The sequence below is a fragment of the Sceloporus undulatus genome, chromosome 1, assembly GCF_019175285.1.
Source record: "Sceloporus undulatus isolate JIND9_A2432 ecotype Alabama chromosome 1, SceUnd_v1.1, whole genome shotgun sequence".
Classification (NCBI taxonomy): Eukaryota; Metazoa; Chordata; class Lepidosauria; order Squamata; family Phrynosomatidae; genus Sceloporus; species Sceloporus undulatus.
This window is the reverse complement of record NC_056522.1, coordinates 192813742-192832587: the sequence shown is the minus strand read 5'-3', so window position 1 is coordinate 192832587 and position 18846 is coordinate 192813742. Positions and strand designations below refer to the sequence as shown.

The 18846-nt window shown below is 42.1% G+C and overlaps 2 protein-coding genes across 4 annotated transcripts in view; one reads left to right on the top strand and one right to left on the bottom strand.

Moving 5' to 3' along the window:
- The window catches only part of LOC121919574 (coiled-coil domain-containing protein 150-like), a 475343-nt gene that overhangs the window by 93661 nt on the left and 362836 nt on the right, over window positions 1-18846 (top strand). The window lies entirely within an intron of this gene.
- Window positions 1-18846, bottom strand: part of GTF3C3 (general transcription factor IIIC subunit 3) — a 54225-nt gene that overhangs the window by 17801 nt on the left and 17578 nt on the right. The window contains 6 exon segments of the mRNA XM_042446287.1: window positions 217-364; window positions 1716-1881; window positions 2685-2876; window positions 4253-4376; window positions 5240-5457; window positions 8909-9005. Of these exon segments, the coding sequence (XP_042302221.1) occupies window positions 217-364; window positions 1716-1881; window positions 2685-2876; window positions 4253-4376; window positions 5240-5457; window positions 8909-9005 (945 nt within the window).

Here is an 18846-nt window from a genome sequence, read left to right as displayed (position 1 = left end):
TATAGCTGGTTTGTTAATGGTCAGAAGTCAAGCCAATACAAGGAGATATGATTTCAAAGTTTAATTTGGCCATATTGTATGATTTTTAAATTTTTATTGCTCTAGTCTACCTGTGTTAGGGAGTATGTGTACACACACACACACACACACACACATATTCAGGCTCTCCTAATGTGTTTAAAATGGCTAGCCTTTATGGAAAATTAATCTGCTTACTGCCAATGCTTTATCGTACTGTTTGTTAGAAATGTACAGTTCAGCAGCTATATTAACATCTTCCATGGATACAAGACTCTGGTGTTTACTAAAGGCTTCTTCCATTATCTCAATAGCAGCAGTGATATCATTGGCTTCATAATAACTCCTGCAGAAAACAGCAGTAACAGGAACATGAGTAAATGCAGATTAACAATTAATCAACAGGAAAGGAAATGAATACTCTCTGGATAGACAGCAATACGACATCTCTTCCAATGTCAGACATCCATCATGTCAAATATTTGAAAATCCTATTATCTCTCTGTGACCAAATGGGAAAGCAAACAGTGGATATTCATTTCATAATCTATTGCTTTGTTTGAACCTCACACATTACCATGGCTCAGCAACACATGAAAGGAACTTGTCTCACCCAAGACCCACATAGCTGGGAGGAGACAGGCAGAGGCTTTTAGATCAGCTTCTAAAACATCTAAAAGGGACCAAGTTGGGGGAATCTGGTTTAAACAAGAGAAATTCATAAACCATGATTTGATGTTCTTTTGTATGAAACCAACCATAGTTATGATTAATAATAGGTTGTCAGGTTCAGACTAGATAGCAAACTAGGGCCCTGGACACATCGGCAAAAAGTGCTGGCTCATGGGCAGAGTCATGGTGTAGCATCTGCACCCTCAAAGCCATGCCCCCGCCCCATGGTGCTATTTTGGCATCTGTCCGTTTACATGATATGCTCCATAATGATGCTACTGCGGCGCAGCTCCCAATCGGCGCAGCACAGAAATGGCATCATCATGGCGCACTAGTGCACCTATGACGCCCCTTCCAGGGAGCAGAAAGAATCCCCTTTTCACAGCTTCTTTTTGCTCCCTGTGGAGGCAGCAGCGTGTGGTTGCTGCGGCCTCAATCCGGGGCAAAAAGGGGTGGCGTTCCTCTGCCCGTCTGTACAGCTGCCAGATATGAAAATGTCTGAATTCCTTGCAGACACATCAGTAAAAGAGAAGGGAGGGGAAAATATGGAAGTCCAGTGGTAGGATAGGCTCATTTCTGTCTCAGTAAAAATGGGAAATGAAGCAGATACTGATCATGAGAGACTCTCATTCCTTAGCCTCACCCACCACTGGCATATGCCCTCTCCCAAAACAAAATGGGCAAATTCTCTGGTGTGATCCACACAGGCCTTCTCCTATTATCATCTTTGTCCCAAACACTGGTGCTATGGTTTCTTGTGGGTTTTTCAGGCTGTGCGGCCATGTTCTAGAAGAGTTTATTCCTGACTTTTTGCCAGCATCTGTGGCTGGCATCTGGTGCTATGCTTCTTCATCTGCTACCAGCCTGATATCATTATAACATCAAGCTAATGAGTTTAAATGTGTACAACTGCTTTAATTGTATTTCTTATTTGTGGTGATAAACACAAACATTTTGGAAAGGCACTGGTGAGGTATGCTACATTTCACCTTGACTTTTTTTAAAGTGCTAGATTCAGTGCTTACTTTGCCATGTCTCTGGCCAGATGCATAAAGCGATCTCCATCAAAAGGAGTCAGAAGATTTAAAATGCGCCTGTAGCCATCCATTGCCAGTTTATGCTCCCCCAACTGTTCATAGAGACTTGATCTTTCCCACAAGTAGCGTACATTAGTAGGATCATATTTCAGAGCTACAAAAAAAGAAGAAGAGGCATTATAATGTTTGATAGTGTTGTAATATGTTTATAATATTAATACAGGAGAACACTTTGCTTTTGCTTGGAAGAGACAAAATGCTGGTTATGACAGAGAGATCGCTTTGATCCTATCAGGCAATCCTCATGTTCCAGTGTTTTATGCTAGTGGTTTCTCCCTGTCTCTGCATCACTGTATCTCCCATCTTTCCCCCATATAATTTCATTTCAAGTATTTGGAGAAAAAACACCTAACAGAACATAAGACTACTTACTAAAAAAAAAAAGCATTTATACAATGTGAGTAGGATGTAGATTTAGGCACATGTATCTGAGCTGGCTAAAGCAGATGCTCATGGTCCTTTTCTTCTTGGCAGCCCTCCAGCCAACAGACACCCCTGCAAACACATATACAAACACGCAGACACTGCTAGGGGACCCTAATGAATGTGATTGGTTGTGGTATGGAAAAAACTGGGGAAATTTCTGAAAACTCAGCAGAGCCCTTCCACCCAGGGAAGACAGATCCTAGATTCAACACCATGCTTTTCATACCTGCAGTTCTTTACGTAAATCCAATATCACGAATCAACAACAGGTTATATATTACACAATAATGGAAATCTTTAACAAACAGTGACTAAATGCTTAGTTAAACAAACTTACCTTTAAACTAATCTGCATATAACACACAACAGTCACCTTTAGACAATTCTATCTCAGCTTAATAAAAAGTTGAGATACTAGATACGCAGTGTACATACATGAACTGTGTACAAGGTAATTCTCATCTACTTTACCTTTTGCATAGCAGAAGATAGCCTGTTTAATATTGTCCTGCTCAAGTGACATTTCAGCAAGCCTCACCCACTCTTCGGTGTCACTGGGGTTTAAGTGAGCAGCAATCAATTCAAACTGCAAAGATTTTTCCATATCTCCTTGGTCTTCATAAATCATGGCAAGAGTTGAAAATGGCTCATAAGCCAGAGGAGCTACAGAAAACAAAAGAAAAAGTTTTTAGGATTTGAATCAATGGTGCCGATATCTTAATACAGAAAGCTTAAGTTGTGGGCCAAATTAGAGTCCACAATTACTGGTATCAAACCACTTGCCCTAATCAAATCTCTCTATAACAACATTTATCTAACAGTAAAGGGTGGGTGCCCAGGAACAACTCTCTGAAAGCATTCCCATGTCAAGAGGTGAAACAAGATTTTATCCTTGCACCAATCCTGTTCAACCTTAAAGTGAAAGATTTTGAAACTGAGTTGATGGATTACAATGCTCATCTGCCCAGACTAGGTAATAGGAGAGTCCCAGTTCTGCTCTATGCTAATCATACTGTGATCCTGTCCAGAACAAGACTAGGGTTTAAACACCTCCTTGGTAAATACTCCACCTACTATTCTAGAAATGATCTCAAAGTAAATGCTGCCAAGTCTAAAATCTTGGTCTTTGAGCATAAGTACCATCATTGCAGATAGACTATAGATGACTCTTGGAGCAACTGAAAAGCTTTAATCACCTGGGGCTAACATTTCACCATAGCAACCTGTGGAATCATCACAGATCTTTAGAGCACAAAGAATCTCAGGGCAGTAAATCAGGTATTCAAAGGCGGGTTACAGATGGCCCTCAAGGGGCCGTTTTCCCACCGCCGCCATTCACTGTGGAGGGAAGCCCCAGCGGCCAGACCGCGAGGCTTCCCAGCACAGCGAAAAAGGAGCGCCGAAATGGCGCTCCTTTTCAAAACGCGGAAGTGGCACCGCGACATCACTTCCGCCACGACACGTCTGGATGCACAGTGTCCAAGACGTCAAAATGGCGGCGCCCATGTGGATGGGCGCTGCCATTTACGACGCGCTCCGCGCGTGTTGGGACCAGGGCGGGTTAGGAAGGGGCGACTCTTCCTAACCCTAACACGCCCCTTCCTAACCCTAGCACACACGGAGTGCATCGTTAGTGGCGGTCTGTAACCCGCCTAAGATTCTTTCAAACCAAATGTAACCAATTCATTCGAATGGCCCTTACATTTTTTTAATGCAAAGATCACAGCCAAACTGCTTTTGGGAACCCAATCAACAGATACTGGCACACATATACAGCGCGCCCGCGCCATACGCGGGCACGCCATACGCGGCCTTGAGCATACACGCTCAAGCCTCGGGGCGCGCGCGGGGTGGAAGGGGCGGCACGTCCCATTCAATTGAATGGGCGCACGCGCCATTGCAGCCCGCGCGCTCCCGCGCCGCCGCGCACAAGCCCCATTGTTTCCGATGGGGCTCAAGCATAGGCGGAATTTGTCTTACGCGGCGGGATCCGGAACGGATCCCCCGCGAAAGGCAAGGACAGACTGTACACCAGTTACCTTGTCTTATGATTTCCATGCACATCAGAATGGCATCTTCATGTTCACCACGAGCAAATCTAATATTGGCTTCACCCATGAGGCCTCTCAAGGCACGAGGCAATTTACTGCGTGGTCGTTTTTCCTAGGAAATAGGAAAAAAGCAGTTCAATGCAATAAATTTTATTTTATAGTAGGAGAGAGGAACCTGTGGCTTGCAGACACCATCTGGTCTGCAGAGATTCTCCATTATTTTCAAGCCAGTCCTACCTCCATCTCTAAGTCCCATCTCAGGGACTACCGTGAAGAAAATCCCTACTATTTGCAATCATTGATTGGCAATTGTGAAGAATTCCCTTCCCTCCTCTCTATGTCTTGGACATAAGGGAAGGAGGAGGAGTGAAATCAGTCAATAACTCCAATTTACACTCACATTCAAACTGTAAATGTAGGAAATTAATATTGTATACTGCTATCCCAATCAAGCCCTAGTCATGTGCAACAACTAATGCAGAGGTAGCAAATTCTTGGTGTTGGAGCAGGGAAGAGGCTGCACTGGACCTCCCCAATTTGTCATGGGCTACATACTACCTCTGAAATTTTAGTTGTGGTTACTGAGATCCCAGTCATCCCCACAGTCACTCTTCAAACTTGACAGCAACTGCATTCACTGTCTATATGGCACAAGCATAACAAAGTGCCCCCATACAATAAACAACCAGGTAGAGTGGCTTTCCAGAAGGGAAGGCCAAAAGGAGTTGTGGCTTAAGACAGTCTCCATCACCCACCTATTTCTATGGGGTTATACTGAGCCATGCATGCCCCAGGCCCCCAGCAATATCCACAACAGGCCTGTTAGAAGCCACCTTCCATGTGCAGAGATTTTTGGCAGGCTTCAAGTTTGTTCTCAGTGCTGTGCTCCAAGAACACATCTCTTCATTGTCTCATAGCAACAAGGAAAGGCCCAAAGAAACACTTTGGAAATACATACAATCTGGAAATACATGCCTTCATCATTTTCTTGGTCTCTCTATTAAGCACCATCTCTAGGGCAAAAACATCTCCGGCTGTAGGCTGTGTAGACATTGCCTCCTCCTCTTGTTCCTCTTCTTCTTCCTCCTCTTCCTCCTCCTCTTCTTCTTCTTCCTCTTCCTCATCTTTATTCTCTCCCATCATGGAAGCAAAGACACGATGGACAGATTTACTGACCCCATCTGATGTTTCTTCTGTTGCAAGAGAATGGTTACAAAGTGTTCTAATTAATGAGTGCTAGAAGAAATGGAGGAATCAACAAAGTTTCTGAAATTACAGACAGAGTTCATAGAAACAAGAAAGAAAACAATATTAATTCACCACATTGTTTTAATAATCTATGCTTCTGGGTCCAAAGCTGAGGTTGGGATCATAAACACTCGATGACAGTTATCTTATGCATACATACTAACAGAATTAGGATTTAAGGCTATCTGAACATGCATCACATCGACAGAAATAATGCAAGTTGATAGACTGCAACTCTAATTAGCCCTCACTAACAGGCAACTGTGAGGGATGATGGGAGCTCAAGTTCAATAACATATAGAGGAACACAGGTTTTCTGTCTTTTATCTAAATAACTGTTTTTAGGGTCACTTCCAGAACAAGCAAGGTAGCATTTCTTTCTTCCCACTTCTTTGAGCCTTGCCTCAGGACCATGGTCATGAAAGAAAAACCCACCCCTGTGCTTCTTCCTTTTCAACTTCCATATGAGCCTTCACTTTCTTATAATGGTAAAAGAGCATCCTAAGGCAAAGCAGTCCTTGTGACTTCTGGATTTTGACTCTCATCTAAAGTACCATGCCTACAGCGCTATATAAATAAAGCATAATAACAACAACATATTTACATGCTCAGTTCATTTACAGCAGGCAATAGTGGTAAGGCAGAGCTGAATCAATCAGTCACAGCTCTGTAACAGGTCCCTTGAACGTCAAGCGGGTCACAGATTGGCAAATTACTTGTTGAGACTATAATTTCCCATGAAAACCCCAGCAATGATGTTCACTGGCCCTGTTTTTTGAGGGAGGGGGACTTGAGGGAGTAACATTAAAAAAATTACAGTAATTTCTCCAAGCTCTGGAATGAACATGAGACAGCTCCTGGGATCATCATGTCTGGCAATACAAGTTTTGCAACCTGAAAATTGGAACCACATGGTTTAAAAATATTAAATTTAACAAAAGTATTTCAGGAACCCAAATTTAATGTACTGTAGCCCATATTCATTGGTAGTATGCTGTGGCAAATCTAACAGACCTAAATATATTTTTGCTTCATGAAATATTAATTTAAAAAAGAACACAACATTGTGAATTTTCTTCCTACAACCCCATTCCACAAATTATTTGAAGTTCATGAGTACAGGAGTACACAGAAACCCCAATGTTGCAATTTGTCCTTGTTGCAAGGAAATACTCCTGATACTATGCCAGAGTCATTCTAAGGATGCATACAGATTCTAGCTTTTAAGAGATGATGGCAAATATAGAGGTGTCTCTTTCTGTCACTTCCTTTCTTCCTTTCCCCCCATGGTCACTGCAACTCCAGGATTTCAAGTTCTCAAATCTTATTCTGGAAAAGCTGGAGCTAGAAGATAATAACATGTTGAGCACTTCTGCAATAAATGTTTGTGTAATTATCACAAGCAGGTATTGGACCGCACCAATTGTCAAATGAACACAGTTCCTCCCATCTCTCAGTTGCATGGACCATTTCTGAAACCATTTTGGAAATACATTTTGATCAGGTGAAAAGGTAGCTAATTATCCACATTTCTGCATATGTTGTCCTTTAAATAAGAGAGGAAGCAGTGTAATACCATCTAACTGCTTTAGTAATGTGGCCTGCTTAAGAATATTTTCTCTTTTATTAAAAAAAACTTCAATGAAAAGCAAAATTGGCTAGACCAGAAGCTCCACTCATTTTCATAATTTCCAATACTACTGAACGTTTCTGAAACTGAGCGAATCCCCATAGTAAGGGTATCCCACCACAGGGGAAATTCTAAAGCTACCAATTGTAATTAATAGACAGTACAGAGGCACCTTAATTTAGTAGCTAAACAGGATCAGCCCCAGTTAGTACTTGGATGGGAGACCATTGGAGACCATGCAATGGATACCAGATGCTGGGCTGTATTTCAGAGAAACGAACTGGAAAAATCACCTCTGAGTATTCCTTGCCTAAAAAAACCCTATGAAATTCATGGGGTTGTCATTAGTCAACAAGTGCTATGAAGACATGTGCGCGTGCGCACACACACACACAATAGTAGTAGTTATGAGGAAGCTGTATGCTCCAAAAATAAGTGTCCATGTTTTTGGTTATACAGTGGGACCTTGTTATCCACTGGGTTTTTGTTCCAGGATCCACAGTAAATAACAAAATCCGTGGATGCTGAAGTCCCATTAAATATAATGGCATAGCAAAATGGTGTCCCTTGTATCAAATGGCAAAATCAAGGTTTGCTTTTTGGAATGTATACTTTTTTGGCATATATTTCAAGCTGTGGATGCTTGAATCCATGAATAAAAAATCTATGGATAAGGAGGGCCGACTGTATACAGCCTAAGCCATTGTCAGTTTGCCTGGAATGGGATTGATGGATCAAGTGAAAACGTTATGTGGCCATAAGAAAAATGTAAGATGAAACAAGAGAGCTTTCATAACTTAATGAGCAGGATCACTGAAATGCAACAATGAAGTAGCCAATTAATGTTAACAATGATAACTGTACCAACTGGATTTTAAAATTAATAAGGAGATCCTTGGGTTCCAAAACAACCTGCATTTGGCTCACAATTACCTTCCAGATTTATGTTACTTTATGTATCTCTACATGCCAGGATTTCCTGTGGCTCAGTTTCTGAACAATCTAATCCTGTAGATCATTTTCTAATTACAAGAGCACATGTAATGCCTTCTTTACCTATAGCTAAAGTCAATCTAGTAGCTGAAAAGCAGGCCTACCAGAAAGTGGGGGGACTATGATATCCTAGACACTACTATACCACTGCTGAAGCTGCAATAATGCCTCTCCACAGTCCTCTTTGCCTCTCAGCAAATGGGTTTGTTGATAGTCTTTTTATTGATTCTGGATTATGAGAGAGACTGAATAATGTTCATTGGGAACAGAGTAAAATTGTACTGAAAGTGTTGGAAATTATGGAAATGAGAATCACAGGAAGATGCACCACTCAATTAGATCATTGGTCTATCCATCTTAGAATAATCTCAATCAGTGGCAAAGAACCTGTAGTCTTTCAAACGTTGAAGAATTATTATTCTCATCATTTGACATGGCTGCCCAGACTAGCAAGGGCTGATGGGAAATAGAATCCAACATCATTTGAAAGACTACAGATTCCCCACCTCTGATCTAAAGGGAATGATGACAGCCCTCTAGGCTCTATCAGCCATACTTGGGAGACGCTGAGGACTGAACCTGGAACTTTTTGCACAGAAAGTATATGCTCTACTACTGAGCTATAATCCTTCTTCCACATTAACAATGCAGACATTGCATGGACGCTCACATGATTAGGGAATATTTCTTTTTCCAAGCAAGATAACACATAATCCACATGGGTAGAGCATATCATAGTTCCACTGGCAAAACAGAGCAATGAAACAGTCTACCTTCTGCATCACTATGAGCCTGAAGTCTAGTGGATGTCCCTTGCCCAGATGTAGAAGGAGCATCGAGATCCTCTAAATTTTCATCACTTTCCTTATCCTGTAAAAATGAAAATAAAATAGAGAAAATGTGTATTTTACAGTGTTAACAGTTCATCTGGAATTAGTTCCAAAACCACTTTTCTTATTGAGCTATGGAGCTGACCTCTAGATAAGAAGTTAAACTTAGACCGTAAACTTTACAATTTAATGAGGATCTCTTATTTAAATTCAGTTAAAAGTTGTTTATATTAGGCAGGGATGTCAAAGGATTCCTCCTAATGTTCAACCAAAATCTACTCTCCTGTAAATTCAACCTATTAGAGCTGGTTGCATCCACTGGGGTAGCAGAGAGCAAGCCTGCCCCGTCTTCTCTGTGACAGCCCTTGAGATATGTAAAGAATTCAATCATTCTCAGTCTTCTTTTCACTAAGCTGAACATGCCTAGGACCTTCAATCTTTCCTCATATGTTTTGCTCTCCATACCACTTACTATCCCTGTTGCACTTCTCCAAACCTGCCCCAACTTGTTTATATTCTTTTTAAAATGAAGACCCAGAACTGAACACAGTACTCCAGATGAGACCTGACCAGCACAGAATATAGTTGGACTCTTACTTCTTTCAACTTGGAAACTATGGGCCTGAACAGACAGGCCAAAATAAAGCTGCTTCGTGTCACTTTGGAGGTATGCTGTTTAAATGATGCATGCATCCTAAGAGGCTGGAAGCCACACCAAAGCCACGCTCCAGTCCTAAGGACTGGAGCACAATTTTTCTATTAATGCAAACTAAAATAGCATTTGCCTTCTTTGAGCATCATACTACTATCTCATATTCAACTTATGATCAACAGTAAATCCCTAGGTCCTTTTCACATGCAGTATTCCTAAGCCAGTTATTCCCCCCATCCTATACATTTTGTTTTTGTGACCCAGTGTAGAATTCTACATTTGTCTCTATTGAATTTCTTTTTTAATTTTTCTTCTGTTTTCTGGTTTATCAAGGTCCTTTGGAATTCTGTTCTGATCTTCCAATGTGTTGGCCACCACCCTTCACAGTTTTGCATCATCTGTAAACTTATCCAAAGTAATGGAAAGCTGTACCTTCAATACTGGGATGCAGTTAATTGGGCCCTGCAGATTTGAACTCATTTAGGTTAACTAGGTGATTTCTGACTATCTATCAGGGATTGATTTGTCTAGATCAAGCTTCATTTCATTTTGGCAGCAGACACAGTACCAAAATACCATCCTTGGATTGTAATAGAAAGGAGAAATACTGCTGAGATAGTAGATGGAAAAGAGAGATATTGTACCTGTCCTGATCCCAAAACTGGATAACCATTCCCAGCAACTCCCAAAGCTGGGAGGCCACTACACACTCTAGACAGTGTGTGTGTTGAGATTTTGTTTTTAAACCCTACTGCCCATGTTTTTACATATCATTTAACTGTAATATAATGCTAAGATTTAAAACCAAAAACAAGGTTACAAATAAGTTTGGAGTTGTGGTTTTCCCCACTGACCAAGCAAATTTCTTGTATTTGAATTTTATCTACTGAATGTTAGTAAAGGCAATGATCATGGGCTCATCCTTTTCTACTAAAAAGGGATAGCTCCTTAGCTGTTCACTGAATCTTACGCAAAGAATATAATAAACTATGTGGTTTTCAAAGTTTCCCAACTTCTTTTCCTAAGAAAACGGCACATGGGTGAGAAGCATGGGAGCAGAACACTGCCAATCACTTTGGTTACCACCATATAAATATAGGTATCATTATCTTTAATGCAGTAATTCATATTAAACTGAATAGCTGGGGGTAGGAAGGTGGATTATGTGAAGGACATTATGAGCAAACCACTCAGCACTGAGTTGTGACTGAGTGTGCTGCTGCTTTTAATGCATGCATCCAGAGATGAAGTGGGCTCTGAAACCACTTAGTTCTTGAGAGTAGAAAAGCTGAGGAATACATTATTCCACAGTACAATGATCCATTTGTGATGTAAACCATTCTGAAGTATTACAAGAAATGTACGTTTCTCACTACGAAAAACTCATTTGGTTTAATCTGATTTAACCATTATGACATTCTCTAAAATACCCCAGCTGTAAGAGGTGCAGTTTTGCAAGGATACAGAAACTCCTTAGTATCTCCACAGAACTTCCACAGTTCCAAGGAATGTGTGAAAGAAAAAGGAAGATTTAGGCTACGCTTTTATGCCCATAGCAGGGATAGAATCCAGAGACATAGCTGTGTTAGTCTGGAATTTCAGTACTGTATACAAAGAGATCTTGTAGCACCTTTGAGATTAACCAAGCTAAAAGTTGTAGCATAAACTTTCACAGACTTGGGTTGCACCACATTGCAGAAATAATCCAGTTTGACACAACTTTAACTGCCATGGCTCAATGCTATGGAATTCTGGGAACTGTAGTTTTGCGAGACATGTAGCCTTCTCTGATAGAGCTCTGGTGCCACAATAAACTACAGTTCCCAGAAATCCATAACACTGTGCCATCGTAGTTAAAGTGGTGTCGAATTGGATTATTTCCGCACTGTGGATGCAGTCTTGCTCTATTTCCATGCATCTGAGGATGTAAACCAAGCCTGTAAAAGCTGATGCTACATCTTCTTTCACACAGATAGTCCCAAAGATACTTTGTTCTTATACCTACCTGTTGCTGTGTGCCTCTAAGTTTCCAATTTATGGCAACCCTAAGCCAAACCTATCATGGGGTTTTATTGGCAAGATTGGTTTAGAGGAGACTGAATCAAGGAGGCTGAGAGCATGTTATTTGCCCAAAGTCATGCAGTGTGTTTCACGGCCCAGCTGAGAATCAAACCCTGGTCTCCATTGTCTCTGTCCAACACTCAAACCTTGCTGGCTCTCATGGTGTCCTGTGTGCTCACTTACCTAGGAGTAAACTCCACTGGGCTTACTTTCGAGCAGACATGCCCAGCAGCATTGTGCTATAAGGCAACAATCCTTTACACACTAAAACTGAAAAACAGGCCCCAAAGGACTTCATAACATTTACTCCAAATATGCACAGACACCCCCATCAGCTCTGCTCAACAAGACCAGAAAAATGTGTGTCCTCACTCTCCACTGCTATTTGCTGCTTACCTCTGGGATAGGCAGAACACTGACTAAGGTCTACTGGTAGATCTCTAGGTGGTTTGCAGCATAATTCCCAGTGTGTAACAATACTGTCCCCTGGGGAGCCCATGTGGTGTAGTGCTCTGAGTGTTGGACTATGGCTCTGGAGACCAGAGACTTTAGATATGGTTTGATTCTGGGGAATGGTGGTGGTGTGCCTTCAAGTTAATTCTGACTAATGGTGACCTTAAGGGGTTTTCTTGGCAAGTTTCTTCAGAGGGGGTTTGCCATGGAAAATGGGATTTGCCCAAGGTCACCCAGTGAGTTTCATGGCTGAGCCGGGTTTCGAACTCTGATTTCTAAGTGTCCTAGTCCAAACCCTTGACCACACTTGGTTCTACTTTAGATTAATCCTAGTTCTCTGTAAATCTATGGGCATAATACTTATGCTAAAAAGAATTTGTGAAGTTATGTTCAACCGCACACCTTTAGTCTCTCCACTTATTTTTATTGAATTGTTTTAACCAATTTTGTAAAGTTGTACTATTGTATTATTGTATATTTGCTGTGCACCGCCCTGATTCTAAGAAGGGCGGTATATAAATAAATTTTTTATTATTATTTATTATTATTAAAGTTTTTTTTTAAAACTGAAATCTAGCAGCATATTTGAGTCTATAATTCCCAATATATCTGCTTTGTCAAGCATTTAGAAAATGCTGGATGGAAACCTCCCCCACCATGTTTGCTTCAGAGCACTGATATTGATGAACAGTGTGCAAGTCTCTGAGAGAGCCAGTGTGTCTAAATAGACATATGGTGAAGATGATGAAGTCAATAATAATTCTGTATTATACGCCGGGGAGGGGGGGGAATCCTCAGCTTGCTTTTAATCTTTACATCTGGGCCAGATACAGTACCAGTATGCTATTATTATTCGGGTGATATTACAATAATAATAATAATAATAAAATTAATAAAATAATAATAATAATAGGGCCAGTGCTATTCAACATCTTTAAATAATCAATGACCTGGATGACAAGAATTGGAAGCATACTTATCAAATTTTGCAAGATGATACCAAATTAGGGGAATAGCATAATACCCCAGAGAGACAGGAATCAAGATTCAAAATGACCTGAAAAGACTAGAAAGCTGGGCCAAAGCTAACACAAATGAAATCAACAAGGAGAAATGTAAGTATTGCACTTAGGGCGAAAAAATAAAATGCACAGAATAGGAAAAAAAAAAAAAAAAAAAATGGGTGACACCTGCTGAATGAAACTACGTGTGTAAAGGGATCTCGAGATCCAATAGACCACAAGTTGAACATGAGTGAAACAGTGGATGCAGCAGCTAAAAAGGCCAATGCTATTTTAGGCTTGCATCAAATAGAAGTATAGTGTCTAGATCAAAGAGTAATAAGATGCCACTGTATTCGGCTCTGGTCAGCCCCACCTAGAATATTGTGTCCATTTCTGGGCACCACAATTCAAAAGGACATTGAGAAACTGGAGCGTGTCCAAAGAGTGCGAACAAATAAAATGGTGAAGGTCTGGAAACCATGCCCTACGAGAACACTAGGGAGCTGGGGATGTTTACCTGGAGATAAGAAGGTTAAGAGGTGAAGACGCCTGTTTACAATTTTGAAAGGATTGTCAATTGAAAGGGAGCAAGCTCGTTTTCTGCTGCTCCAGAGAACAGGAACCCGAAACAATGGATGCAAGCTGCAGGAAAAGAGATTCCACCTAACATTAGGAGGAACTTCATGACAGTAAGGGCTGGTTTTTCGACAGGAATGCACCCCTCAAAGGTGATATAGTCTCCTTCCTTGGAGGTCTTTAAACAGAGGCTGGATGGCCACTGTCAGGATGCTTGATTTGGATTTTCTTCTGCATCGGCAGGGGCTGGACTGGATGGCCCTAGTGTCTTCTTTCTTCTCAACTCTAATGATATCTAATGATCGATGATTTAATATACCAGCCCCAATCACTGGGATTGAGTGTTTTACAATAGAGGGGAAAACAAACAGTTCCCTGCCAACAGCTCACAATCTAAAAGACACGACAAAAAAGAGAAGGGAATGGTAGGGGGGAGAGGAAATCAGGTCCAGCATTCTTCTATCCCTCTGAGGCCTGGACCAAGCAAGAGGACCAGAAAGGAGGGCTCTCTCTTCAAGGCTAACCTGATGGTAACTGGGCACAGCCTTCCTCTCTCCCTCAGATGCCGAAAGATGACATTAGGGAAGGGAGGAGCCTCCTTCTTCAGCTAGCCCCTGATGGTAAAGCCTCTATCCCCCCCCCCCCCCCATTTTAAATGATCCTGCATTTACCTTCTCCAAATTTCAAAAGAGCATTTCCTGGTAAGCCTATTTAATCCATTTTTAAGATCTTAATTAATTAAAATACTACACAAGTTATTTATGGATTTGTCAGTTCAAGTCCACATTGCAATATTTTCCAGAAGAGTTTCCTGTGTGGCGTAGTGGGTTTAATGTTGGACTAGATTTTGGGAAACCAGGTTCCAAATCCCAGCTCAGCAGAAATCCACACAGGGTGGTTAAATGCCTATATACTGCAGCCGCCACTCACAAAACCATAAGTTGCCAAGTGTAATATACCACAAAAGGCCACAGGCTCGACCAGGCGTGCATCCTCCCAAGTTACTAAAATGAGTAATCCAGATGGTTGGGGCAATGTATCTACACTTTGCAAACCGCTAGGGAGTGCTTAAGTGCACGAATGAGCATAATAAAATGTAATTAGGCTATTGATAAGTCACACTCTTTCAGTCTCAGGGGAAGCAATGGCAAACCCTCTCCGAAAAATCTTTGCCACGAAAACCAATGATAGGTTTGCCATAAGTCCTGAAAGAAATGAAGGCACACAACACAACACACACACACACACACACAAACTAGCTGTCAACGGAAGGAAGGGAGGTGTGTCTGTCTGTAGGAAGCCAAGAGTGGATTTTTATGTGTGAAAAAACCATGAGCTAAGCCTTTTGGGACTAAAAATAAAAATCAGAGTTTATGCATGAATTATGACTTCGAGGGCTGCAGCCGCACTGCAGAAATAACCCAGTTTGACACCAACTCTCAATGATAGGGTATTCTGGGGACTGGTAGTTTGTGAGACATTGAGCCTTCTCTGTCAGAGAGCTCTGGCGCCACAACACAAACTACAAATCCCAGGACTCCATAACACTGATCTGGCGGTTAAAATGGTGTGAAACGGGGTTATTCCCGCAGTGCGGATGCAGTCCTAAAACTCTAAATGCCGGTCCAAACCACAACCGAGAGAGAAGGCTCAATGTCTCACAAAACTACATTTCCCAGAATTCCTAGCACTGAGCCAGGACAGTTAAAGCGGTCCCAAACGGGTTATCCCTGCAGTGTGTTTTGGACCTATGCTCCTAGCCTGGCTCCTCGTGCGGACGGACAATTTAAACGCTAACTCTGGCTGGAAAGGAGAAGGAAAAGGAAGAGAAAGGAGGGAAGGAGGGAGGAGAGAGAGGAAAAGGAAGAGTAGGGAGTAAAGAAAGAGGGAGACAGCCAGCCTCGGGGCATCCTCACCTTCCCTCTCTCCGCTTTTCCGATCCTCCCGACGCCGCTCGAACTCTTCGAAGGAGATTTTTCCCTTCCAGGTACTCGATGAGCTCCGAATTGAAGCCCGACATGTTTGCCCCAGGCGAAACAAAAAAGCACCGGACTCTTTTTGCACGGTTTGCTAGGCAGAGAAGGGGACTCACTTCAGAGACGGACCAAAGGTCCCACCGCTTAGAACGGTCCGACTAAGAGGGAGGGGCCGGGGCACTGCTGTTGTGCGCAGCGCAAGGGCTTTGCCGTGGCCGAGGGCTAACAAGGGGCTCTACGCCAGTGGCCACAATCTGTACCCTTTAAGAGCTTTTTGGACTCATCTCCCAGAAGCCTCAGCCATGTTGGCCAATAGTGTGGGATTCGGGAACTGAAGTCCAAAAATCCCTTATAAGGCACAGAAGAAATCATAGCATGGTGACTGGGAGCTGGGTCCTCCATTTCAGCCTTCTGTCCAGAGGGAATTCCAAAACGTCCTCCATTTGGGGCCTGACTGAGAGCAGGATTTTATAAATTCATGTTTCCTGTTTTAATATTTTAGCAGCCTTGTAGTTAATCAGTCAACAACTGCCCAACTACCTCTGTATTGTATTTTTAATAATTGTTTAAATAAGATGAAGTAGTATTAGATGGTTGGATTTTTTTTACTGATAGCCACTTTGATCTTCTAGAGAAGCTGATATACATAAAATATAAATATATTATCATTATCTTATTATTATGTCTTGAGTGGTGTCGTACATTTTTTGGTGACTATATGATAAACTGTTTATTACAGTCATAGACAGTAAATGTTGCTCCACATTGAAATATAACTTACAAATGTTACAAAAATACAAAAAAATTGCAAATAAAGTCCCGAAAGTTACAAATGTCATAAACACAAATATAAAAGTATACAAAACGGCATATTGAAACTAGTCAGAACGGAAAAGATGTGTACAGTATGTGCTAAAAGGTCCGCGGGAATACAGCTATATGTATTGCATTTATCACCTAGCCAGCATCGTGTCATTTAGCTCTTATTGCTGCAGCAAATACTGGCAACCTTAAATGTTGTATCAGGGTAGTATCGGATAAACATGGGAAAACATAAAATGCTTCGGAACCACCTGGAGGCTCCTGAAGGTTGGGAGGAGGGGTAAGCTGGTTTTTCTGCGGCTCCAGAGACTAGGACCCAGAAGAATGGATGCAAGCTCCAGAAAAGAGATTCCACCTCAACATTAGGAGGAACTTCTTGGCAGTAAGGCTGTTCGACAGGGAAGAAACTCCTCGGAGTGCAGTGGATTCTCCTTCCTTGGAGGTCTTCAAACGGAGCTGGATGGCCATCTGTTGGGGATGCTTTGATTGAGAGTTCCTGCATGGCAGAATGGGGTTGGGACTGGATGGCCCTTGCGGTCTCTTCCAGCTCTTAAGTCTCTGTAGAACAGGAATTCGGGGAGCTGAAGTCCAAAACATCTGGAGGACTAAAGTTTGGGAAAGTACTGCACTAGAAGATCCCTTACACAACTGATATCTAGACTAACACAGATATGGCCCTATATTTGTAATGGTGCTTATAAAAATTGCTAGACCTCCCCATTGTAATGGTGACTGTAAGTAGATATGTGTGTCTCACATGGTCACACAATTCTGGCTCCATTCTTTTCTGCTGTAAAGGTTGGTGGCTATTTGTTTTGCCGTAGTAAAATCAGAGTTTCGTGCGCATCTTCTTGTCCTAGTTATGGTGCAGTTTCACACAGAACAGAAGCGCACACCTGTAAACGAACTAACCAGGGAGGTCTGTTCTGTCTGACCAGAGCTTTCCTGACCGCATATACAGAAGAAATACTCTCACCCTTCTCCAAAATGGCTAGATGTGGGGCGCTGATACAACTGGAGTTCAACATGTAGAGGGCGACAGTTTTGCCACCAGTTGTGGTCATTTAAGTTAGGCCACCAGTTCTTCTGGTAGTATAGCATACCTTCCAATATTTCACAGATGAAAACTGGAACATGTGGCCAAGAGGGCAAAATTTATTGTAATGAAGGAGAGCAGGCAAGCAAAGAGATGCTGCAGTAATTTGCTTTTGCCTACGGCCCTCTAACAAAGGGCAAGATTGGCCCTTCTATTCCCCCCCTTCTCCATAAACTGAGTTCACACTAGGTTTGGACATCACTCAGTTTGCAGGAATGGAAGTAAACTGAAGACAAAGGGGAAGCAGCGGAAAAAGTGGGAGACAATTTGCAACGTTTCTTGCAGTTTGGTACAGTTGGTATGTAGTTTCCATCAGCCCAGCCCAACATAGGTACAAAATACACTGCAATTATCATATTTGTCAACCACTGTAAATCCCCTGGCTCAATTATGTAGTTTTATTGTGGTACCAGGGCTCTCCCCAGAGAAGGCTCACAAAACTACAGTTCCCAGAATTCCCTAGCATTGAGCCAGGGCAGTTAAAGCAGTCTCAAACTGGGTTTATTCTTTCTGCAGTGTGTTTTGGACCAAAGGAAATGACAGGGAGTCGCAGCCCATCATCGGAGAGCTTGCAGTAGGCCACACCCCTCTGCTAAACCACAGTTTGGTGAGTATTGTGTAAAAAGCCCCTTTTAACAAAGGAAGCAGCTTGATCAAAAGGAGGAAGGCCGAAGTACGGAGCGGATAAAATATAACAATTGAAAGCCAAAATATAGCTTGAAAGACAGTACAGTAACCTAAACCTAATCAGATTTTCCCCATTCATGTTGTTTGCTTCAGCGTGAATACACTTCGAAATAACTGGGTTAGAATGAAATTTGAACTAGATGAAAACAACCAACGCTTGTTCAAACGAAACATCTGTCCCTCTAATAAAAGGCTCCTTTCCCGTGATGAATCAAGCACAGAGCAATTCTCTAACTGGGACTGCCGCCCCAGTCAAAGGCTGACCAGTTTCACACCCCAGTGCAGAGAGCGGGGAGTCCTCACCTTGTGGAAATCCCCTTCCCCATTGTGGAAGCGTGGAAAGTTGCCCTAGTTAACTCTAACTTGTGTAACCAAAGGGCTCAGCGCCATGCCAGGTAAATAGAGCCGTGTGGGTGAGTAGTTTAGTTTGTGGATACTGGGAGACAAGGGTTTTAATCCCCACTCAGCCATGGTAAACCCACAGGGGGACCTGGGCAAGTCACACTCTCTCAGCCCAGAGAATGCAAGGGCAACCCCGCCTCTGAACAAACTCT